The 25,917-nt window shown below is 38.9% G+C and overlaps 1 protein-coding gene across 4 annotated transcripts in view; it reads left to right on the top strand.

Moving 5' to 3' along the window:
* The first annotated feature begins 482 nt into the window (after positions 1-482).
* aplp2 (amyloid beta precursor like protein 2) overlaps positions 483-25,917 on the top strand; it is an 82,287-nt gene continuing 56,852 nt past the window's right edge. For 3 of the 4 annotated variants that reach the window (XM_023350748.1, XM_023350747.1, XM_023350749.1), the window contains exon 1: positions 738-809. In XM_023350748.1, the coding sequence (XP_023206516.1) occupies positions 738-809 (72 nt within the window). Of the gene's footprint in view, positions 810-25,917 lie in introns of all 4 variants that reach the window. The other variant, XM_023350746.1, reaches the window with a different exon arrangement.

Below are 25,917 nucleotides of genomic sequence, written 5' to 3' on the forward strand. Positions count from 1 at the left end.
TGTAAATGATGACTTTTGCAACACTACATTAATGAAACGTAAATAGCAAGTACACTGCTACACACTGTTACGTAGCAGTTGATTTTAGAAGAAAGAGTGACGTGCAACTCCTTATAACTTACAAGGAAACAATCATTTGTGGTACTATTATGTATTAAATTTGAGCAATAATTCAGTTATTCGGTGAACTTAATGAATCCAGAAATTTTACTCACTACAGTAGTGATATTTAAAAATAAAATTACTCAAGTAAAAGTAAAAAGTACGATTTAGTAAAAAAAATATTCCTAAAAGTACATTTATTTAAAAGAGGTTACTCAAGTAAATGTTCATTCTTGCATATCCAACTGTAATCCGTTGTTGGACCGTTTTAAAAGGCAGTGAGATTACAACGCTGGCCGCCTGGTGGCGCTGTTCCCTCTCCAGATGCTCAGCTCGGATAGACGGGAGGCGTAAAGGAGGGAGGAGGCAGTAAAGGGAGGGAGAAACCACAATTTGCCCACATTTCCACAGCAGTCCGACACCGAGGCGCTTCCCAGTCGAGCTCCGTGGTCCGAAACAAGCAGAAACCTTTTTATTTTGACCCGTTTGGTTGAGCCGGCTGGGGGGAAAACTCCTGAAATATCCCCGGGACCTGGTTTGTTTGCCGTTGATTCCTGCGGACGCCTGCGCGCAGGAACAGCTGAGGGGGATATAAGTTATTTCCAGCAGATCAGCGGATCAGGAGAGCCTGGAAGATGGGTTCAGTCCCTGCGATTTCTGCCCTCGTTTTGGGCATTGTGGTTCCAGCCCTGGCCGGATACATTGAGGTAAATGTTCCCGATTTATCACTGCGATTTAAAAGCAAATTAAATCTGTGGAGCCATAACAATAAGCGACCGTGTCGTTTATTTGCGCATTATCTCGCTTCATGTGAACTGTATTGATCGGGCTTTTTGCCAACAAGTAGCCGATCTGATCGCCTCTGTTTGTTGTTTACAGATTCCTTGTTGCGTTTTTGCTTCATTTAAAATCATAAAAAGACACGAGAGGGGGTTTAATAATTAATCAGCTCGCTTTCCAGGTCATTCTCCGCCTCATTCCTGAGCTGTGATTGCAGTTTCGTCTGCGAGTCAGTGGACAATGTGCGGCCGGGGTGTCCTGTAGTAGGAGGTTGAATAACAGCAGAGTTTTGCTGCAGAGATCAAATGAAAGACGCTCAGAGGGGCCTTCAGGGGATACAATGGCTTCTGCCGCGGATCATAAACCCTGAAGAGAGGAAATCCTTTACCTCGGATCCAAAATGTGGCTTTTCCTGCCTCTTCACGGCCTCCTTCCTTCAAAGTGTCTCATTTTGATTAACTTCGGCTCTATAATACATTTACGGATGGTGGGGATTCATTTACTGCACAATTCAGTTCATTTCTATAAATAAATGTCATTTTAACACTTAGAATCAGATCAATCCAAACAGACACGTTTTAGTTTGATTTATTAGTCACATTCAAATGTAATCTCTAAATCAATAGACGTGTTTCTATTCACCATAAAATTTCGCAATTCGCTTAATCGAAACACATCAATTTAGAAAAAAAAAAATCTTGCTTTTGCGCTTAGATGGCGTGTTTTCTTATTGCTGTATCAAAACTGCAACGGAAACAGTCTAGTGATCAACATCCGATGTTTACTACCGGCGAAAACAGCGAAGACAACCGGAAGTGGGAGGAGAATGATGGCGCCACACGACTTAGCACACCAACAAACCGATTAATTGTGACTTTAACTGTGTTTCTTATTCAACGAAAACACCACAATTGTAAAATTGTCGAATGTTTTTTCGACATAAATTTCCAAACGCAGCTATTGACTATGCAGCAACCTCTGGACCGGAGCAAGCATGAGGCGACAGTGGGAAGGCATGGCCCTCTTTTCACAGAATGTGCAGCCAGCATTACTGACACAAACGGCAAACAAAACATGAAAGAACAATGTTAGGAGTAGCTTCTATGGAAAAGAAAACAGGAGGACACAGCTGAAACCTCCAATCAGAGATGGCGCTGAGAATGTTAGTGGGGCGGCCATGTTGGATTAATATTGGAAGAAATGGTAGCAAAAACACAAAATATTACAAAGTTTTCTTTTTGGGGGCGGGGAAGGTCTTTTTTTGGTTGAAAGTTCTTGGTACTCTTGAAATAAGATGAAAATAACTTATAAGTAGCGATTTAGTTAGATATAGTGGCTTATTTTAAGTAAGTAATTTCTTCATGTTGATGAGAACGTTCTCGTTCCACTGGCAGATTATTTCCCTTATAAAATGGCAAAAATGCCTTGAGTGAAATAATCTGCCTGTGGAACTAGAAGTTATTCATCAATAATAAGGAATTATTCACTTAAAACAATCTCTTATCTTGGTGAAACGTTAACTGTAAATTAGTTTTGTCTTATTTCAAGTGTACTAAGATATTTACACTAGAAACTAGACCAAAAATACTTGGTAAGAGTTTGTGTTTTTGCAGTGCAGATCGCAACATAAGCAACATTTTTTTGTCTCAGTCAAATAGCGACTTTGGTGACGTGAGGCATTGAACCTTCTGAAAGGGCAGAAATGTAAACATTTTATGTGTTTATGATCATATCTGTCATGTTATGATCTCAGGTCACGTCTGAACCTGCGCAGTCAACAACAGTCATCCTCACTTAGTGACTTTGTTAATATATTTAGCGACTTTTCAGACGAAACAATCTATCGATCAGAATTGGATTCGGCAGGTCAGGCTTTTTAAAAATCGGTGATCGGACAGAAAACTGCAATCGGTGCAAATAAAATGTCATTGAATGTTTTACACTGTCAGTGTTATTACTCCCAAAGCTGAACATTACGTTTTTAAACAGAAAGTAAACACGTTATTGTGTAAAAATAGATCAAATGTATCAAGAATACAAATTCAGTAACCATTTGAACTGTGAAAGTTGATGCTGCTGTAAAATATGGTTGAATTATGGAGCTGAAAAGTTGCCATGGTTTTCTCACACGTTTTGCCAGATTGTTATTCTGCTCTATGGAGGAAACGTTCTGCTAAATGTGCGTTTCCTGCTCATTTAGACGAGGAAAGTATCAACATTTTACCAGAAATATTTACACAGAGAGGTGAAAGTTGAGGCGGAAAGCAGCTTAAATTAAAACGTTTGTGAATATTTTAAACTTGGAGTGTGTGACATTATAAAACACGCAAGTTGTAGCTTTTTTTTAGTCAAATTACAGAAAAAGCAGTGATGTAATGGATATCAAAACGCTAATTCAATCACATGAAGACCAACTTAGAAGCTATTTAAACTTTGATAGGTGCTGCTGTGGTAAAATATCATGAAGCTATTCATTTTTAAGAGGATTTTGCCAAAATCCCCTTCAAATAAAAGTGGAAATATTCGTATTTCTTTACAATCTAAGATTAGTGAGTCATTCAACCTTGTTTTTAATCTATTTTTGCCTCTTTTAATTATCAAGTGGAATAAAGAAGCACAAATTGTGACACAATAGTTATGATGCTGGTAACAACTTGGGAAAATAGATACTTTTTTTCAATCTTGATGAATAAATAAAATCTCGATGTCCTATTTTCCTGCTGCCTCATCACTGCAGACTCTTGCAGAGTTTCATGTGTGTCTTGGTGCAACAATGCTGCCATTTCCACAACAAACAGCCCCCACCCGAGGGCAAACACAATCTTTTTTCTGCTCAAACGTGACAAACATTTTCAACAAGATGCCTCCTCCTGACTTTGCCTGTCAAGCTTCTTCCACTACGCAAAAATAGAAAAGTTAGCGGCTCAGCCATTTTGAGGCTGTGGAGGTGAAGATTGTGTTTGGAGGCAGCGATCCCGATTATTATGACCACAATAAAATCCGTGCTGCTGCTCTCTCAGAAAGGCCACAAACCTCCAGGTCGATGCTGCGGATTCTCCTGAAATGGAAAATGGTGTAAAATCCACGTTGCTTGTTGACTGTATGATACAAATTAATTTGATTGTATCAAAAACAAGGCGTTTTTCTTTTGTTTTTACTTTCGGAGTTTTATGCATTCCTTCCTTTTAGTGATATGGCAGCCATTCGGCTCAGAGTTGGAGACAGTAGAGAGAAAAGACTTGATATTTAGGAAGCTTTGGGTTACAAAGCTGCATGTCTGATTGTGTCAGATGTAAAAAAAATAAAATAAAATAAAAAAAGCTCAAATTTAAGTTTTAGGTTGCTTTCGCACTTTGTAGTCCGATAGATTCGGTTCAGTTGGGACTAAAATTGCAACATTTGCTACATTTTCAGCTGGTTTGGTTCTCTTTCACAGTTTAAACGATCTAAACTCCTTGAAAAACCAGTTCCCCTCCTCGCCTGTGGCACTGCATCAAAAATCAGTAAAGAACACGCTGACAGCAACTTCCTTCTTCACAAAATGTAGACAAAACATTTTAGCGTCATATTTTAGCGTCAGTAGGATTTCACTTCTGTCTTTGGTGAAAGACCATGAGCCATTTCACCTGCTAGCACTGCTAGTTCGTTTGTTTTGGTGTTATTTACCCAGAATGCCTTGTGTTGTAGTCCACTTCCTGCTTTCGGAGCGGTCTCCAGTCCACCTGGCGTTCACGTACGCATTCAAACCGAACCGAGATTGAGGTCTGTAGGCAGATTAGAGATTCAAACCTCCACAAACAAATCAGATCTTCTACAAACAGACTGGAGTCTGATTAGACGAGGCTGGTGTGAACGCAACGTGAGGGTGAATCCAAAAGCAGGAAGCGGACTAAATGCAACCCAAGAAAAAACGTGTGAATCTAGGAAGAAAAACAGTCTTTGGGTTTTTTTTTTAACCAAATAAAACAGAGAGATTCTGCAGATGCTAAAATCTGACGCCGCTCCATTTTTAATTACATTTTATGAAGAAGGAAGTTGCACTCGGTGTCTTCTTCAGAGATTTTTATGTTTATTTCAGTTGGAAGAAAGTAGCATTACAGCCACCACCGAAATATACATGCATTCACACACACACACTTATACCGACTAAATAAATAATCTGTTTTCTTTTAAAATTGAATAATGATTTGTATGCGCTTACTACCCAAATTCTTCTTCAATGTATCCAATAAAGTCACTTTTTCTATTAATGTTTTCAAACTATCTCCTCATATATCTTCTTTTCTTTTTGATATTTATGGTTTTCATGTTGTTTCCTTCAGTGGTTCTTGATGCAGCGCCCCCACAGGTGAGGAGGGGAACAGGTTTGTCAACTAGTTTGGTTTGTTTGACTCAGTGCAGCATGGAAACGAACCTCAGCAGCTGAAAATGTAGCAAATGTTGCAACTTTGGTCCAGAATCGAACCGATTCTACCGAACTATCAGGATTGAAAAAGCAGAAAATATAAGATTGCTGTCGCTAAAGCTGTTAAAATATCCAGCTTTTGTCTGCAGAGATATTTCTGCTCCGTAAAGCTTCAGTCTGTCGTAGTTCCCGCTTTTCGGTTTGAGATTGATCCGACTTCTTCAGCTGCCTAAACAGTTTGGTTGTGGCTGCTACCTGTGAAGACCGGCCTGAACTTTTGTTTCTGCAGCTGGAGGTTTTTAACGCTCAGCTATGTGAGCATCTGTGCTGGATTTCTTTATCCAAGAAAACAAAAACGGTGCAACAACAACTGATGTTTAGTTTAATCTGGCTTTCTTGTAGCAGCTGGATCTGTGCGGGATGCAGGCTGGCGTCAGCCATGCGGTTGCATCACTCTGAGGTATGCGGCTCCATCAGCCCAGACAGAACATTTTATTTTGTACTGAGTTAAGCTGCCGAGGATTAGCTCCAACATTTCTGACTCTTATGAAACATAACATCAAATTTTTCTGCTGAATATTTTTGAAAAACAAATCCTCCCAGCTGTTTTTTTTTCATACAAACATAAGGACATCTGCAAACATTTAAAGCCACATTTTGTTTCGTTATGTGTTGTATCTATTGGAGGGATGATCAAGCTAAAAAAGTTACGTTTCACCAATCAATCGACTGGTTTTCTTGCTTGGCTTGGTGAAAAAATCAGATATTTTTTATTTACAGTTCATTAGTCAGAACTCCCACACTGCAAAAACACACAAAAATGTATTTTTGCTAAAATACAAACAAAATTACGTACAAGTATCTTTTTAGCAAGATACAGGAGGTTGTTTCTAGTAAACAATTCCTTGACACCGATGAAAAAGTATTACTCTGTCAGATTATTTCACTGAGAAAGATGCATTTTTCCCATGTTTTAAGTTAAATAATCTGACAACCAAACTTTAAAAAAAAATCAACATTAAGGAATTGTTTATTTAAAACAAGCTTCTATATCTTGCAGAAAAGTTACTTATTAGTCAGATTTGTTTTATTTTAAGTCTACTTGGATATTTGAGTTTTTGCAGTCTAGAATTGCAACAATCAGTTGCATTTGTTTATTTTTTTTAGTTTAATACAACCTTACAAAAGGTAAGAGGTTATGCTTTGGTGCATCAATGGCAATAGTTTTATGACTTTATTCCCCAAATGTTTTGACTTTATTTCCGAGTTTTATCTCATAATTTCATAACTTTATTCTCATAGTTTTATAACCTTATTCTCGTAATTTCATAACTTATTCCTGAGAAGCCATAACATATTAATCAGCAGGTCCGGGTTTTTACAGATCGGTAATCTGCGATCGGCCGCTGTCCTCCATGTTTAGATATTTAGCACAAGAATCTGCCTCTCTGCCTCCTGAATCAGTAGATTAGAGCCCAAAGCGTCGCTCCCGTCGTTGGGTCGTTCTTCTGAATCCTCTTAGCAACAAGAAGTGCAGGCGGATCATGGATTTGCCAGGAGAAAGCTACTAATCCCAGCTCCCTGGTACTCCCCTCTCATTCCCGTTTTCCACTCCCCCCACAGGCGATCCGACTTCAAACCGGTGACTCAGCCGACGTCGGCCTGATCCGACCGACGCCGGGAAGGAATGTCTGATTTTAATTTGTAATCTGGCTGCTTTTATGTCTCCTCTCTGCCTCATCCAACCTGAAGTTTATGTTTAGAATAACAAATCTAATTTAGTTTCCCTCAGTGATTACAAACTGTTTCAGTAAAGCATCAGGATCGCAGCAACTGCTTCAGAGAAAATCAGGATAAAACAGGAAATAATTTGGATTTTTTTCTTTCTCTTTTGCATCAAACAGCATATAAATCGTTTAGAAATACCCAAAATAAGGCTGCAGACCTTTAGGAGCCATAGATTCACTTGTGGAGATTATCTGGGTAAAGACGTAAAACGAAGCAAATTTATGGAGGTTTTAGTAAATAAACGATGAGACGTTTTGCCTTTTTTTGCAACAAAACTGGAGATTTCCTGGTTTTACTGAAAACAAACCAAAAATATATTTTTATATGTTTGAAATAACTTGTTTACGATGTTACAACATTATTCTGGCACAATTTCTCTTTTATTCTTGTAATAGAATAGAATATTCTTTCTTGATCTCCAGGGCAAATCGCTTGTTAGTTGACAAGCTTCTCCATACAAGTTGTTGAATGTTAATATTTCAGGTATAATGTAATAATATTAATTTATTCTTGTATTTCGATTTTATTTTCATACAACTTTATTCTTGTAATAGGACTTTTTTCCCTACAGTACATCTTTATTGTACTGTTTTGATATTGTGTTATTGTGACTATATTCTCGTAATATTCTTGTATTTCTATTCTATTCTTGTACAATTTTATTCTCTTTATTACAACTTTATTCTCATAATTAGATTTTATTTTTGCACGACTTAACTCTCATAATACTATGACTTTTTTGTATTTTACTTTTTTGTATGACGTTTCTAGTATAACTTTATTCTCGTGATATTATGACTTTTATATTTTGATTTTATTTTCGTATGGCTTTATTCTCATAATATTATAACTTTACTTTCGTAATACTACAACTTTATTCTCTTATTTTTTGTTATATTACAACAAAATTCTTGTAATACGACTTTATTCTTGTATTACTCCTGCTTTATTCTCGTAATTTGGTCATTTTGTCGTAGCCTCACCTTAATACTCCTATCAGGAGCGTTAATGATGAAATCGATCATCGCCTCCTGTAGCGTCTCATCGACCGGCGCGCGCTCTCTCCTCGTCCTGAGGATTTAAAGATGGCGGCCTCATCAGGCGGTCCTTGTTCTCACAACGGCAGCCTTTGTCTCCCAGCTGTGCATCGGCTCTAATTATCTCTCAAGTGTGTGTGTGTGTGTGTGTGTGTGTGTGTGTGTGTGTGTGTGTGTGTGTGTGTGGGCGGGTGTTTTGTGAATCTTCTCGCAGCTCATGACATATTTAGTTTCTTCTTCTCGTCGGTGAGAGTCGCTGCGCGGTGGGGAGGGAGTGAGCGGGTTCACATCAGCTCATCCATGGCTGCACATCATTTCAGCCTCCTGAAAAATGGAGCACAGCACAAGTTTCCTGCCCTAATGTCCTCACTTCCTTCTGTCCTTTGTCCCTCCCTGCTGTTCTCACTCGGCTTATTTCTTTTACTTTCTCTTTCACTCCTTCCTTCCTTTGTTTCTTCCTTGAATTCTTAATTTTTTCCTCCAAATTGTCCTTCCTTTCCTGCGTCCTTCCTCCTCTACACCCTCCTTGTCCTTCCCTCCTTCCTCTCTCATCCCTGTATCTTTGTTTTCATTCCTTCCTTGTTTATTTTTCTCATTATTTTCTTTCTGTGCCCAAAACAGCTTTTGTCTCCTTTAACAATGAGTTTGTCCTTTCCTTCTTTCCTGTCTCCTTTCTTTGTTTCCTGTCTCCTTTCTTTGTTTCCTGTCTTCTTTCTGTTTCCTGTCTCCTTTCTCTGTTTCCTGTTTCCTTTCTTTGTTTCCTGTCTCCTTTCTTTGTTTCCTGTCTCCTTTCTTTGTTTCCTGTCTTCTTTCTGTTTCCTGTCTCCTTTCTTTGTTTCCTGTCTTCTTTCTGTTTCCTGTCTCCTTTCTCTGTTTCCTGTTTCCTTTCTTTGTTTCCTGTCTCCTTTCTCTGTTTCCTGTTTCCTTTCTTTGTTTCCTGTCTCCTTTCTTTGTTTCCTGTCTCCTTTCTTTGTTTCCTGTCTTCTTTCTGTTTCCTGTCTCCTTTCTCTGTTTCCTGTCTCCTTTCTCTGTTTCCTGTCTCCTTTCTTTGTTTCCTGTCTTCTTTCTGTTTCCTGTCTCCTTTCTCTGTTTCCTGTCTCCTTTCTTTGTTTCCTGTCTCCTTTCTTTGTTTCCTGTCTCCTTTCTTTGTTTCCTGTCTTCTCTCTTTGTTTCCTGTCTCCTTTCTTTGTTTCCTGTCTCCTTTGTTTGTTTCCTGTTTCCTTTCTCTGTCTCCTGTCTCCTTTTCCTACATTATTTTTCATCCTATTTCCTTCCTTCCTTTTTTATGCCTTCTTTCCTTCCTTCCCTCTTCTTTTTCGCTCCTCTTCCTCTGGAGGACCCGTCGCCTGCTGCCTTCCTGCGTCTCTTTCCTTGCTGACAGTTTCTACACACCATTCAGCAGATGACCTTTAACCTCCAGAAAACTGTTCCTGCCGTTATTTTTTTATGTGTTTTCTGTGTTGTTGTCGCCAGGTGAAACTCCGTCAGCTCCGCTCTCTGTGTTTCTCTGAGTTTCTTCGGCTCCTTCAGGTTTTCGTTCCATCAGTAAAATATTTGCTCTGCTGTCGGTTTCACCGCCGCCCCTTCCGGTCGGCCACGTGCGCAGAGCGGACTTTGTTCCCACCTGGTCGTCTTGTCCAGGTGTGCAGCTGCTGCTCTGGGGAGTTTAATGATTCAGAGCAGAGCGAGGCGTTTCCACTGATTTAGACAACATAGATCTGGCAAGACGAGATTCATTCCTGCGGTTTGCAGAAACTCTATGGAGATAAATTACTCAACTCTAGAGTTAAGTTTACTCAGTTACATTTACTTTTTAGAGAAAATGTACTTTTACTACGCTGTACTTTTTAGTTTTACTTGTTTTATTTTATTAAGTATCTCTAGTCTTACCTGAGTAGCATTAGCTTCATTGAATTTAATTCGTACTATCTACATATAGAGGAGTACATTTCTGCCAAAAAACTCATGAGATTAATTTTAAGATTTTCTACAAAAAACAAAACTTTTTTAGAGTTTTTTTTTTTTTTGCGATCTCCAAAAGTCAAAAATCTCCTAGACATAACTCAGGAAATTTTTGATTATCCTCACAAATTTTCAAGAAGAAAATGTGGGAATTTCTTACTTACAAAAGTCAAAATTTTCTGAAGTAAAAAATGTCAACTTCTGAAACAGATTTCAGAATGTTTTCAGGAAAATTCCTGAGATTAATCTCAAAATGTTCTTCTTTCTAGCAAATATTCAACTGTTTGAGCTAAAAAAAAGTCCTAATTTTTTCAAGATTCAGAAATTAAGATTTATTTCAGAAATTTTCTAGAAAAAAAGTATTAGTTTCAAAAGTTTCAAATTCCAAAGTTGAAAATTTTCAGCTTTTTACATTTTCAAATTTTTTTCTAGAAAATTCCTGAGATTAATGTCAGAAATGTTTTAGAAATAACGAGGAAATTTCTGAGCTTCAAAAGTGAAAAAAAAAAAAATTCAGAAAGTTTGAAGTTAATCTCATAAATTTCTTGGTTTCAAAAGTCAGTTTTAACTCTAAAGTTGAAAATGTTCAACCTTTGCAACTTTGAAATTTTTTTCTTGAAAATTTCTGGGATTACTCAGGAATTTTCAGATTTTTTTTTTCTACCAGCTCAGACATTTTCACATTTCTTTCCTAGAAAATATCTGAGATTAATCTAAAACTTTCTGAGTTTTTTTGACAGAAATTTCCTCTTCCGTCAGTCCTGGAGGTCATTATTGCTTGCTTTGTTTTTTCTTGTCGTGGGCGGAGTGATGAATCTGTCAGAGCAGCAGAAGATGGAAGCGCTGCAGTGTAACTGAAAACCCCCAGAGAGGCGACGGCTGCTGCTGTTTCTGCTCCTGGCGGTGATCAGGATGCGTTATTGCCCATTAGCAGCCTGCCTGATGCAGCGTTTTCTCAAGGAGAAGGTGGCCAAGGACGCGGCGCCCCCCTCGGTCGGCTCATGTGGGACAAACAGACACAGCGGCTGTTTATGCGCCATCATTAAAAAACTAGATGGAAATGCCTCCGCCGAGCTTTTCTCCCTAATTGCGTTGAAGCTCCCTCCTTCGTTCGCCACATTTTGTTCAATTATAGGTGTTGGTGCGAGATGAGGAGGCTGCAGATCTCCTCCCAGTGGCAATAAGCACGGCATGTTTTGTGCTCTGTGTAATTTAGGGAGGAAGAAACGAGCAGAAACAAGAGTTTTCTCAGACTGAGGGAAATTAAAGCTGCTTCAAAGAGAAAACACTGACAGACACACGGGATAATTTCCTCTAGGCGAACGTGTTGAGTTTCTCTTACAGAATAACAGTTAAAATATGGAGAGAAATATTAAAAATATTCAGCAATATCTAAACAAACTAGAACGACAAGAAAACTCAAGCCCTGCCCAGGATGTGGCATCTTCCAGTCGAACTAAAACTTTGCCAATATTAAGGAATTATTTTCTTAAATTGAGCTTGTCTAGCTTGCTGAAAAGTTACGTTTAAGTTACGTGTCTTAATTCACGTGGCCTAAGATATTTGCACCAGAACCTAGATAAAAAGTACTTGTTGAGATTTTATGTTTTTGCAGTGGAGAGCAGATATTAACCAAGATTTTAGAAAAATAAACGAGGCTTAATAGTGCACTGCCACTTTAAGGTGCAGTTGGGTGGCCGCACAAATGAGCTCACAGGTTGCAATTGGCCCCCAGGCCACACTTTGGACTCCCATCATATGTGGGCATGGGCCAAAACCCCCCCAAAACAAAACAAACTAAATCAAGCACATAATGGAGCTCGATATTTATTGTAGATTCAAAACGTGAAAGCGATTTTTATGATAACTTATCAGGGCTGTTCGGAGTACATTTCTGCCAAAAACTCAGAAATTTTGTGATTAATCTACAAAATTTTCTAGAAAACTTTGGGAATTTTTCTTGAAAAAATTTCAAAAGAAAATTTCCAACATTTAAATTCAGAAATGTCCAAGGTTTTTTTTGTAGAAAATGTCTATTAACCTAAAGATTAGATTTTGTTTTTATAGCAAATTTCTGAGATTATTTTTTGGCAGGAATTTACTACCACTTTAATTTTGCATGTTTAAAAGGAAGACATCTAGTTTTCAGTTTCTTTTGGGCTCGATTGAATTAAAAAATTTTTCAGTAGTAAGAACAGGATCCGAGTCACTTTCTTTTGAAACATTTGTTATATTTAGTCAAGTTTAAGAAAGAATGAAAACTGAATTGGGTCAAGTAAACTCAGCTTTTCAGTAAATTATATTGGTAACCATTTTTACCCTGGTTACAAATTCAGTCTCCATCTGCATCTACAGGACAAACTGTATTTGTAAATTGTAGTTGGGGGGCCACATAAAATCAGTCCAGAGGCCATAAATTGGCCCCCAGGCCACACTTTGGACACCCCTGCTCTAACTAATGACCATATGAAAGAAGTTATGAGCCCGTTTTGCCTGTCGCATCCACAGGAAATGACTCGTCAGGGAGAAGAGTGGAAGCGCTGTCCTTTGTCTTTATTCCCTTTTTGCATAATTTTGTCCAAAGATGAGGACTTTTTATTTTATTTTATGAATGCTGCAGCTGCACACCTCTATCAGGCATCTTGATCAGAGATGTAAAGCAATCAAGGTCTCCAGAGTATCCCATTAGTGTGATGAGATATGAGCACAGCTTGGAGCGCGAAGCTGAAATCGTCTGCTGTTTTCACACAAACCCATTAAGTCATTTGATCAGCGCCGGGCTAATTATAGAGGCTTCCGAGCAGCGAGACGCTGACCGGCCTCAACCTCCCCGTTACTCCTCAACTCCTCTCCAAAATACTCACTCTCCTCAGAAGACGTTCTTATCGTTAACATTTCCGACTCGTCATAAGTGCTGTCATGCTGCTGCTCGCTTTTCTGCATTTAATTTGCTGCCGAAACTCAAATGAGAACTAAGAGCTCCGAAAAATCAGCATTTCATTAATGAATTTAAAAGTGACAGAAACAAAACAGAATCACAACTGGCTAAAATGTTACTTTGACATTTAGATGGAAGAATCAGATGATCCCTGCGGTTCTGTAACATGGCGAGTTGGTATTTGTTTCGGCGCCTGCTGGGTTCTGCTAGTAGCGTTTTTACAGAAATGGCATCAAAAATAAATCAGACAACATTTAACATATTCAACAAGAGATGCAGTTACTCATCTGTGTGAGGACGGCAGAGATAAATTGAACTAAAAGGGTTTAAGGAGGAAATTATTCATCAGATTAGTCAGATTAATTTCGATTAATCGGGTATTGAGGTAATCAACTAATTCAGTATTCGATTAATCGATAAGTGGAGTATAAAAACTAAACAACAGGCTGTATGGTGAAAGAACGACTCACTCAGAGCAGTAATTAAGTCAAAACTGTACAAAAATAAATACATTTTGGATTTAAGATTTTTTTAAAATCCTTCATCGGTAAATATATTGTACTTGGAGCTAAAGTTGCAAAAATCTCTTAAGGACATTTTGCTTTCCAATTATTAATCAATTAGTCCTGAAAAAGTTACCAGATTAGCCCTACTCTGTTGTTAGAAGTATTTTTTAAGTTGCAGATGAATCCTTTGCTAGAAATGATCAAGCATACTCCAGTTATTGATTCATCAGTTACTAAAAGAGTAGAGAGTTATTGATCAATCACAATTGTTTCAGCTCCACAGTGTATTGATATTCAGTCTGGCAGAAAGGAAGAATCTTTTCCACATGTTGAAGTTTTAAGCATGTTTTTATGGGATGTTATTGCATTTTTGGCAATAAAATGTTTATTTTCTTATTCAAAATAGGAATCAAACTGTTAATTTGTGTCTTTTAATGTATTTCTAATATTGTAGCAAAACACTTAAAAAGGTGTAAGTGGTTAGCTAAAAAATCTGCAGAATATGGCAAATATTTTTATTTGATTAATCACAAGAATACTGAATTAATCGATAGAATAATTGATTGATCTGGCAAATATCTAAATTCGATTAATTGTGAAAGTATTTGATTAAATGCCAGAATAACTTCATTGTCAGAATACTAGATTGATCTGGTAAATTTTTATATTTGATTAATCGTCAGAAAACCCAATTAATCACAAGGATAATTGATTAATATGGAAATTTTTAAAATTCGATTAATTGCCAAAATACTTGATTAATCGGCAGAATAATCGATTAATTGTCAGAATAGTTGTTAGAAAAATCAGTTCCTAATAAAAAATATATATTTTAAAATGTAATTTTTTTATTTTCTTTATATTTAAAATGTTAAAAAATGTAAAAAACCAAAGTAATCTTAAAATTCCTAATAAAATTAAGGCTGAATTATTTTCCGCTTTAAGAGTTGGAAGCTGCTATTTTTGGAAATGTTGGGTTTTGTTAGGACCGTAACATTCCTCTGCGGCGGGTCGCATTAAGCTGCAGGACGGTTTGACTTTGAGAACAGAAACAGGCGGGGGCAGGACAAGGTCAAGCAGGTGACTTGTGAAGATCTAAAGAGGGAGAGTTTGATACCATGTGAGGGCATGATGACACCTCCGTAACAAAAGCTAGCAACTCACAATAGAGATGTTTGTCACTAATTTTAACCATAAACCATAAACTGACATAAACCAAGTCAGAGATGCCTCCGTCTTCTCCATGTAGACGTGACTGATTGGCTTCCAGCGTTGCCGTGTCTCTGTGGAGTTTATTCCCCACTAATCTGATTGAAGCCCTTCTGTCCTGCCTGCTGAGAGGCAGAGGGAGGGCAGAGCAGGGCTTAATGACGGATAAGGGACAGACATTACATCTGTCATGTTGCCCCCAGTAAAGATGGCCTCCGCGTCCTGTTTCACGCTCCGCTGCTCCGGCTCTTTAGGAGGCGGGGATATGAAGCCGGGAGCTCTTTGATTGAAGCATGTATTGGTTTAAAACCAACGTGGGTGGCTGTCGGAGAGCGGCAGGCAGTAAATGCTGGAGCTAACTCGGCTAGAGCAACGCAGAGGAATCATCTTTACTGGAAGAAGTCACTGTGCAGCTTCGACTGCAGGAGGAAGAGCCGGTCCGGAAATGTCAGTGAGATCGTTTAACACAAATAACAAATTACTCCATTTTATTAGAGTGAAGTTGGGATTCTTTAAAAGCAATTAGGGGAAACAAACGTTTGATTGAATTAGATGGTGGAAATTTGGCCCATGAGAATTTCACCGAGTTTCCAATCTGAGATTCTTTTGTCACATTAAATAAGTTCATAAATATTATTTTTATTTTGGGCTGTTTAGTATGTCAGTTGAGTTAATTTTTCTTTGAAAACCGTAATCATTGTGGCTGAGTATTTACGGACGTTGATGCTTTGGGTAGTCTAGGAAGGTTGGAGGTTTCAAAGTCTTCCGAGGATTCAGCAGAGAGAAAATGGCGGCAAGTCAACGGAGCAGAACGAAGAGAAACAACGATGGCGTCGCTTCAGAAATTAACTCTAGACAGTACATCCATCCGTTTATCCATCCATCCATCCGTTTATCCATCCATCCACCCATCCGTTTATCCATCCATCCATCCGTTTATCCATCCATCCATCCGTTTATCCATCCATCCATCCATCCATCCATCCGTTTATCCATCCATCCATCCATCCATTATCAGGGATCTATTTATCCACTACAGAAACCCCCTGAGCCGTTTGTCTCATTTCTCATCAACACTCCTTTCCCCCCCAGGTTGTCAAACTGTCCTTCGTCCAGAAGGATGTTCTTGTCTCTTCAGTGATTTCTGGGTCTCTTCTCAACGGGATGTATCAAGAAAAGCCTCTAAATGTAATATTTTTATCTCTATAACGAAGGGAGTACAGTTCCCTCCTGTCGCGTAAAGCTTCAGGAACCTTTCAGACGGGAAGCTCTGCCTCCATCATGTCCTCCTGCGTTCAGTAAATGTAATGTCCTCCAGGGAGGCTCCTCTACCTTCTGGATATTTCCACTTTGTCCTTGAATCTCAATGTCGCACCTCGGTTTCCCTCCACAGCTCTCCCTGTTTTATATTTAATGTTGTCCACAGAAACGGTTCGTCCTTCTTTATGTCACCTCTCCATTGTGTTTCTCACCTCACTGCCACTCCTGCCACCTTACTTTCCCTATTTTCTTTTCTGCTCGCTCAACAATTACCTGCTCATTAACTGATGGAGTGCAGAGAGAGTCGTCAGCGAGGCCTTGCTGCGGCGCCTGTTCTTTTATTGACGACTCTGCCCGGTCCTGAGGAGCAGCTGCACGGCGCTGCATGCTGATGAGTCCAGCAGCAAAACGGAAAACCGGAAAGTGGGAGTGGGGAATCGAAGGAAGGATGTGGCAACCTGTTTGCGCTGAACTGCTAGGAAATTAGAGGGAAAGGAGGGCGAGAAAGGGAAGTGAGCACAGGTCACTTCTCCCAAATTGCCTCCTCTCAGCATGAAGGATTAGGAGACTCTGCTCACCAGCAGGCGCTGGGGAGAGAAACGCTCCTACCGCTAATCCCTGCCCCCTCCTCGGTTAAACTGCTGAGCGAGCAGAACAAAGCGGGGAGAAAGACTGCGCCTGTGGGAAAACACAGACCGCGCTCCGATTAACAGCTGCTTCAGGTGATTCTTCAGAGCTGACCTGTTTGTTCGAACAGAAACACCTCTAACTTATCTTCTAATGAAGCCCCGATTTAACCAGCCTCTTCTTTGAAGGATTGTTTTCAAAAGGTTGTGATAAAAGTTGAAAATGTTTATCACAAAATTTGTGGAAAATTCTTTTTTTTTGCACGTTTTTATATTTCCATGTTGTTTCTAAAAGCATCCAAACACCACACAGGTTGGTGAAAAGTTAGTTATTTTTTTTAGTGTCTGGATAATGAGCCATTTTGAAAACATTCCCACTGTTGAGTCGCAATCTACGGGTCCTACAATGTAACCTAGCAACCCCAGTGAAGTCACGCCCGTTACCTAGCAACCCAAGCTGAGCTCCAGCACATTTCATCAGCTGGCCTCTCCGTGATACAATGGCTGCTGGAAGAAAAACAAGTGCTTTGTTGTCCACTTACCTTTCAGAAACAACTTGCTGCAGTTTGGTGGTTGTGCAGGAGGCTTCACTTCTGCTTTTCAAAGGTGTACGGTTGTGTAATTGCGCATTGGAAATTGACGAGTTTTCATTAAGCAAATTTAACTTTGTAATTTCAATTTGTGTAATTAGGTGGTCAATGGAAACACAGCTTGTTGTGTTTTTGGACTGTGGGAAGAAGCTGTAGAAATTGCATGCGTGCAAAACATGCAAAAAGACCCTAGGACGGGTTCTGAACCCAGGACAAGAGTTGGGTAGCAACTAGTTACATTTAATTAGCAGGTTTTTTGGAAAAAAAATACTTCTGGGAGTATTTTTACTACGCTCTACTTCTTACTTTTACTAGAGTAATTTTATTATGAAGTATTTCTACTCTTGCTTGAGTAAAATTTTGGGATTTTCTACCCACTGAATGAAAAACAAACATGTTTTAACCAAACATTCACCAGACACAGAGACACACCTGATTTTGTTTCTTACATGAATTATTGTCATTTTGGTCCTTAAAACACCAAAATTTCCACTAACTTTATATTTTGGTCTGTCTGATTATGTAATTTTTAAATATCAAATGATTGATCAGTACTTTTTTTACTCCTACTTGAGTACAGCTTTTGGGAATCCTGTACTGGTGCTACCAACTGCTCCAGTTTAAAACCTCTGGTGGGAAACCTCTGCTCCCCCAAACCTTCTTTTTCTCTCAAGCAAACGACTCCTGACTCTTCGCTACTCGCTGACTAAGTGGAGCTCCCACTCTGCACACCCAGGCTTTTAATAAATGGACAGGCAACGGGCAATTTAATCATGCTAATGTGCATGTTATTGATCTCTCCGCTGGAGAAAACTCTGGGCTGAATCTGCAGGCCGCCCGGCGATGAAGTATAAACACAGAATCAAGTCGAGGGTAGACGCTTTGTTTGAGTCGAAGGTGAGGCCGTCTATTTTGGTCGTAAACATCTGGCCTGGTGATGTCAGGAACGTAATCCTCTCCGCCCCACGTGGACGATTAAGCCCGGATAGAGAGGGCTGAGAGGGCCGGCGGGTCACGTGGATCCTGGAGGCGGCGGAGGCAGGTGGGGAGGTGGATGTGTGGAAAAAGCCGAGGCGACGGGAAATGGATTCCCATTGAGTTGCTCAGAGTGCTCGGATGAAAGGAGGGCTGGAAAGGTTGCTCACTCGGAGAGCTTTTAGTGGACGGCGCGGGAAGAATGGGCGATTGTACCGGCAGCAGGGGAGGAACACACACAGCTGTGGTGTTCTTTAAAAATAAAAACATTCCAGCTAAAAACAGGACCAGATGGAGTTGAACTGTGGATGTTCGACGCTAAAAGGGGCTCAAAGTAGACACAGAAACGTAAAAGAGAAATGGTCCATTTAATTTAGGTCTTAGCTGATTCAATAACAATATCTATTGCAATACATGATCAAAATCAATAAAAAAATATGTCAGAAAGAATGTTCACTCCTGAACCGCACAGCATTCTGGGAAATGTAGGCAGAGGAAAGACTTTAGCTGATCAATCTTATGGCTAGCTAAGACATGTTGGTGGAATCTACTAACTTACTCACTCTTTCGTTACCTAGTAACTCATTCAATATCTGGTTACCTAGCAACAACCGTTTAAAATTTCTCCATTGTGTCTAATTACTCCTTAAAAATAAAAAACAACGGCTTGGAGTTAAAACTGAGAATAAAACAGGAAAGGTCACGACACCAGTTTGGCAGCATTTCCAATATAAAAAGAAAAACTAATAAGTAATCATCGATATCAGTTAACAATTATTTTAGTAATTGATTATTCTGACGGTTAATTGAATAAAAAAAAGGGCACATTCTGCATATTTTTCATTTGAGCTTATTTTATAAAATATAAAAAATGCATAAAAATAATTCAGTTCGTTTTTTGAATGAGAAAACAAACATTTTATTGCCTAAAATGCAAAAACATGACATGATGGTGCTGATCTGTTGATTATTTCTCAATGAACTGATAAATAATTGGATAGAAAAAGATACATATTTAGGTAATGTAGAACGAATGTTTTCATCTTAATGTATTTATTTTTTGTACAGTTTTATCTTAATTACTGCTCTGAGTTTATTTTAGCAAATTGTCTCTTTTTTTGTCTGAATGCCCCTGTTAGCGATTAATCAATTACTAAACGAGTTGATTATCAGTTTAATAATCGATTAATCACAAATAATCTAAGTATTTTTCCAAGATAATAATATAAACATAAAATCCTGATATTGTGATTTGATTTTCATCCAGTATTAGTTTTTCTGGTCCGACTTGAATCTGTAGAAACATGAAGAAAAAAAGTTTGACTGCCCTTTATTTATCGTCATTTTTTAAACTAAATGTAAATAGGAACATATTTTCTCTTATAGATACTAATTTTACTATCCAACAGAAACATCTCGATTAAATAATCTATATTCAGAGGAATGCATAATTTTCTGCTTCAGTGTACAGATCAACGGATTATTTTCTGTAACATGTATTAAAGTTAAGCTCTTCGTCATCAGCCTTAAACGGAAAGTAATTATCTTCACTGTGAAACAAAGAAATAGTTTATTATCGTTACACCTGCTTAGTCTTTGCGAGCAACAAGCTGCAGGTAAAGGATTATCTCCTTATCGCCTCAGCTCGACCTTCGCTGCTGCTTTTTCAGCTGATTTGCGTTAATGCACACGCCTCGCGCTCAGAAACGTGAAGTTTGATGTGTTGTCTTTGCACCACAATCTAAAATTAGAAACAAATAAAGCAACAAGTCACCATTTAAAAACACTTTTTTTTCTTTTTCTCCAACGTTTTGGTGAAAACAATCTGTTGCCGTTTTGTTTACAAGATAAAAACAAATGTTTCAGTTTATTTTTAATTAATGTAAATGTGTTTCGGTAATAGATAACAGAGGCTCTTTTGACACACAGCTCTTTCTTTTCATCATATTTGGTAACAGAGTTGATAGTCTCCATTTAATTTATCTCTAAGCGTTTCACTAAAAGAAACATTTGTACTTCAAACTTCTCCTTTTGTGAGGAGGTCGGATTCGCTTCGATGGTTTGTAGAGGAAGACGACTCAGTTGTTTGTTGCTATTCAGTTTAATCCAGTTCAGTTCACGGTTTAATGCACTTTAACACAGAAACGGATCAAGTTCAATACACAGTTAAATGGAATCAAATTCATTCTGTGCAAAAAATACAAGTTAATCCACTTCATCCCAATCATAGTCATTTTTAGGTCCAATACTTTCAAATTCAGCTCAGATTTTAAAGTGAAAAAACATCATTTATGTTTTAATTTTTCGTCTTGATCTCTTCAGGATGGTTAGCAACAATAAAGCCAAACTATTTATTGAATAAATATATTGTTTATATTTGTTAGCATTAGCTTGAGGTCTTGCTCAGCTGATTTTCAGGCCATCTGAAGGTTTTTCAAGTTGTTTCTTTGGACTTTTGCTGCTTTTTTTGTTTAGTTTTTATTCAAATACCAGGCGATTTTCAAAGAACGGATTGTTTTCTGCCTGTTAAGCCAGTTAGCTCTGCTTTAAAAAGCCTTCAGCCATAAAAATGTGAGTGCTGTTAAACTTTTAAATGCCTGTTTGTTTTCTAGCCAGAACATAATTGCTTTGACAGCCGTTTATTTACAGTGATTCTCTGTTATCTACCCTGAAATGTGATTGTCTTTATGAAATCTTTGGGAAAATAACACAAAATTTTATTAAATGTGTGACGTCGAAGCATTTTTGTTATATTTATCTTCACATTTCAGCAAAATATGGAAACATTATCTGTTTACACCAGCATTTCATATCTATGATTTGCCATTTTTTCATTTCTTGCATCCTTGTCAGACCTGGAAACAAACAGTTTTTTACCCTATTTATGAGTTTATTTTCTATTGTAGTTGAGCATTAGTAATTAGATATATTATATTCATGCTCTTATTTTGAAGTGGGTGAAGACTGATTAGGTAGCAGTTCCACTTCCTCTCTTCACGTTGGTTCAATTTTTATTTACGTCAAAATCAAACTGGTGCTCGGTGGCTGTAGTCTTTCTAAAGCAGATATAATTTGAATTGACGTTAGCGCTCTAACATTAGCTTCCGCTAAGCCTGTGTTGGTGTAATGCTTTAGCGTTAGCAGAAATTGTTTATGAATAATGCTATAGGATTAGCACAACTAATTATTAAGCTAGCAGTGTTCACCACTGTAGTAGAGTTTAAGTAAATTTCTTGTTGTTTTACAAAGCTTTATGCTTTTTTTTACCTTTCTGGTCTTCATAATGTAGCAAATTAGAGTAAAACAAGCTGATGGCTGGTTAATTAATAGCGATATTTGTTTGGGTAGCTAGCTGGCAGTCTGCTGCTTTACAGCTAGCTGCTTGTAGCATGCTAGCTACATGGAAAAAAACAGAAAAGGTCCAAAAATTCTTAACAGTCTTTTTGGAAAATCTGACTGGTGAAAAGAAATGTGAGATATTTCAAATGGATTAATAATTAAAAGTAAGTCTAATGTTGCTGTGAATAAATTAGGGATTTATCGCTCCTGAATTCATCTTTCTTGAGTCTGTGTTTGTGTTTTACCCAAACGGGACATAAAACACGATCCATCTCCTGGCTAACACTTGATGTTCCCTTCCCCAGTATTTAGCTGCTCTGCCTGCGGATATTCAAAGCTAATTTTCTTTCCTTCCTTCACTCGTCGTCATCCTCCATGCTCCCTGCTGCTCTGCAGATAGAAACCAATCTGCCCCAATAATCTAAGCAGGTAGGCAGAAAAATAATCCCATGATTGCTGTGAATGACCCCGAGAGGTGAAGGAGTTTTGTTGAGAGTTTGTGAAGGGAAATGGCTCCTCGGTTTCCTCCGGCTCGGCCCCGCTTCCCGCTCCGCCGGCTGTCAAAACGAAAGGATAATAAAACACAGGATGCAGCAGGCATCCTGATGTCCACCGTCAGCCTCTGAGTGAATGTTCACAAGCAGCGCCTCTGTGTTTTCTGTCTGACGCAGGAGAAAACAGCAGAGGGAAAGATGGTGGCAGCCGCTGCCAGCCTGACAAGATTGAGTGAAGATTTGAGTCTGCAGAAAAAGCAGCCTTTGTCCTGTGATCATTTCTGGCTCTGCTTCTCCTGCTGAGCAATGCTGGTGTTTTTAGTTATTTGTCTATTGCTAAAGCTGCTGGCTTTTTGTTCACTTAGACCTAACACTTGCGAAAAATTAATGGGTTTTTCTGTGAAAGACACAGGGACACACATTTCTTAGAAGGCTAAGTGTACAAAGACTTCAACTGCAGTCGTAGAAATGAAAAGAAAGCAAGAACGCTAATGACAATCTGTTTAGAGCCAAGAAATTCAGTTTTGCCTCAACCTCAGGCAGCTTTTAATTAGATTATGAAACAAGCACATAAATCGGTGTTTTTGTAAGGTTTACACTTTGCTGTTTCTCTGCTTATGAGACGTTTGAAGTCTTAAACTCTTTTCATCTGCAGCTATTTTTGCCTCGTTTCCACTGAGCGGTAAAGCACAGGTCATTGTGGTTTGGTGAGCTATTTTATGTCCCGACATTTTCAGGAGAGAGTTTCCACCAGCCGTTGGACTCTCACTGGCCTGACGTAGCGTCATATAGTTAAACAACAAACGTGACGCAATAGTATGTCTGGTTCTGATGATTTTCCTTGGACTGTGTGGTGTGACACCAGCAGCGCCAACCGTTTTGTTGTCCCAATGGATCTACATTTGAACTGGACCCTGGATTCCTGTGGCAGTTGTATGGACGGCCTTTACAACGGAAACAGACAAAATGGTGTATCAAACCGGACCCACCGGACCGACCGCTCGGTGGAAATGAGTTGTTTGACAACTTTCAAATAACTCAATTCCAGTCGTTTTTTTCTATGATCCAGTTATCTTTGTGTTGACGTTCATACTACTAATTAAGGGTAGAATCGGTTTTATTGGGCACCAAAATTACAACATTTGCTACATTTTCAGCTGCTGCTTACTTTCCACTCCTCGCCTGTGGTGGCGCTGCAACAAGAACCGTTGAAGGAAACTACACAAAAACCTCTAAAGAAGACATGAGCGCAACTTTCTTTTTCACAAAATGTAAACAAAAATGGGCAAAAATAGATTTAAGCGGTTATACAATTTCTCTTTTGTCTTTGGTAAGAGACCACGAGTAATTTCTCCCATAGTGCTACACTCACGCGTGTTGTGGCCATTTATGCTAAATTTTGTGGATTGTATTTCCTACCAATTTAGTTTTCTTCTTTGGGTAGTTAGAATATATTTAAGTTAGTTTAGAACCAAAATGTGTCATTAATTTTTATATTTGGAATTGTTTACGTTGTTAATTGTTAGATCCTCCCATTAATTTGAGTAATTAAGAACACACCGGGTGCTTGGTGGAGCTCTGTTGTTTGGTAAATGTCTGGTGTGTTGACGGGAAGTTTTGTAAATGATTTTTTTTTACCACTTTTTTTGGAGCTTCAAACATCAAATTGAGATTATTTTTTGTTTTCGACTAAGTTGCAAGACATTTTTGGTAATTATTTTGTCTCTGCTTTTACGAGAAAAAAATCACATATTTTTAACAATCAAGTTGGAAGTGCGTGCAAATCAAACCACCTGTTACCACCCACGGCGTTTGTTGGAAATTTTGGTTTTGGAACATAGAAGGCCTCGTCACACACGTTTGTTTTGGTAATATTTACCCAGAATCCCCTGTGTCATAGTCAGCTTCCTCATTTTGGAGCGGTCTGTGCTCCGTTTGGCGTTCACATAAACTCATCAGAGTTCACTTCAACCAAACTGAGACCTGGTTTATGTGGACTGGGGTTCGCTTTTTTGGTACAAATCAGACTTTGATTGCACAATCACACCTACCTGAACAAACCAGACCTTTGAAACAAACAAACTGAATTTGCTGTGATTTTATGGAAGTAGCAATAGCCGCCGGCGTCTATGGATCAATTTTTAGAATTGCTGGGCAATGAGAGCCAAAAGAATTGTCACAAAATCTCAACAAGTCTGGACAATAAATCAATAAAATATATAACAGTTGACCTGTGATCATTGTCAATAAATAATATGTCTGATAGACTGTTCAGTAATTTCACTGAACCCCAATCGAGGCAGAGGAAAGACTTTAAGCAAAGTTGGTGGAATCAACTGACTCTCTCTTTGGTTACCTAGCAACTCATTCATTCTTTGGTTACCCAGCAACAGCCTGGTGCCGCTGTAACTGCTGGAAAATAAACAACGACGGAGTAAAAATTGTGTAGAAAACAGAATAGGTCATATCGTGAGTTTGGCAGTTTTTAAGACATTTAAAACAAAAAAATCAATAATTACTGATTTCAGCTGATATGAAACACTTATATCGTGATTTGTATTTTAGCCATATTGTCCAGCCATATAAAAGAGGAAGAAAGTGTTATAGAAAGATCCCCCTGATGCAAGAGAAAGTTCAGTTTTTTAACTAAATGGCTGCTTCCATCAACTTTATGTTAACTCATTAATTGATAACTCGCACCCCCGATTTCTCCGGAGGGTTTTACGGTCAGACTGGGTCTCTGTGACGGAGAGGGCCAGATAACATGGCGTCTCTCCAGTTTACAGCAAACGGACAACTTTCTCAAACGGCCCGTCTCCATGGAAACCATCTACCAAAGCATCCCAGCTATTCATACAGAGGAACGAGGGGAAAAGAGAGAGAGAGAGGGAGAAAAGAGTAGAAGAGATGGAAGAGGAAGTAGCATAGAGTAATGGAGAAGTAGATTGGGGGATGAAAGTAGGGAGATAGATCATCAGACGCCGACAGCGACAGGAGAGGAAGAGGAGGGGAAAAAAAGATTAGAGGTAGAAAATAATAACGGCGAAGCAGGAAGGAGGCCTCAGTTATGAGAGGCTGGAATGGGAGAGAATGTGACGGATTGATGGAGCGAATAAAACCTTCAGCTCCACCATGTCCTCCTCCTATGAAAACAAGAAAACGACCCTCGGCCCAAAGCCACGTCTGTCCTCCGAATAAAGCAAGCGGCGCCATCGCCATGCCGCAGATCCCAGCTGGAGACCAGGAAGTCCTCACCAGAGACTGGAAACGAACCAGTTTCGACACGCTAGCTAGCAACGCCACCCTGTAGGTGGAGAACCGGAGGATAAATAATCATCCATCATAAGTCTCTAATTGTTTCCACTTTTCCAAACGTGCCCTGAGGGGAAAAATGAAAATTACACCTCATTTCTTTATGCGTTCTCTACAAGAAGTCAGAGTTTCCAGGTAGATCAAAATAACTCCAGGTCTTCTTAAAGGGGCGGTGCTACGTGTTTTTCACACATGGAGTGCTATTTTGTAGCACGATAAAGCAAATAAATTTTACGTTTCAAAACAAAGTTTCCATAAAATTGGACTACAGAGTGTTTTTTTTTTCTTTTACGCTGTACTTCATTGTATTGAAGTCCAAATTGACATATATCTAAGCTTAAAAACAGATATTTGTCAAGCGGCTGGATTGCTCTGACAGGCTAAATGAAATTAAGCGAAGGCAGAGTTCTTGTTTCTGTCAGAGCGAGCGTTTCGCCATCGGCTGAAAGAAACCAGCTGCAAAATCCCTTCAGCTGTCAGAGGAAGGCGGGGAGTGAGGGGACATTTTTCACGGAGATAAAAACATCACGGCTGGCAGCCAAATATTTAGTTGGAGATCTTCCACTTGGTTGATTTTTATGCTGTTGCTTGACC

Source organism: Xiphophorus maculatus, chromosome 18 (assembly GCF_002775205.1).
Source record: "Xiphophorus maculatus strain JP 163 A chromosome 18, X_maculatus-5.0-male, whole genome shotgun sequence".
Classification (NCBI taxonomy): Eukaryota; Metazoa; Chordata; class Actinopteri; order Cyprinodontiformes; family Poeciliidae; genus Xiphophorus; species Xiphophorus maculatus.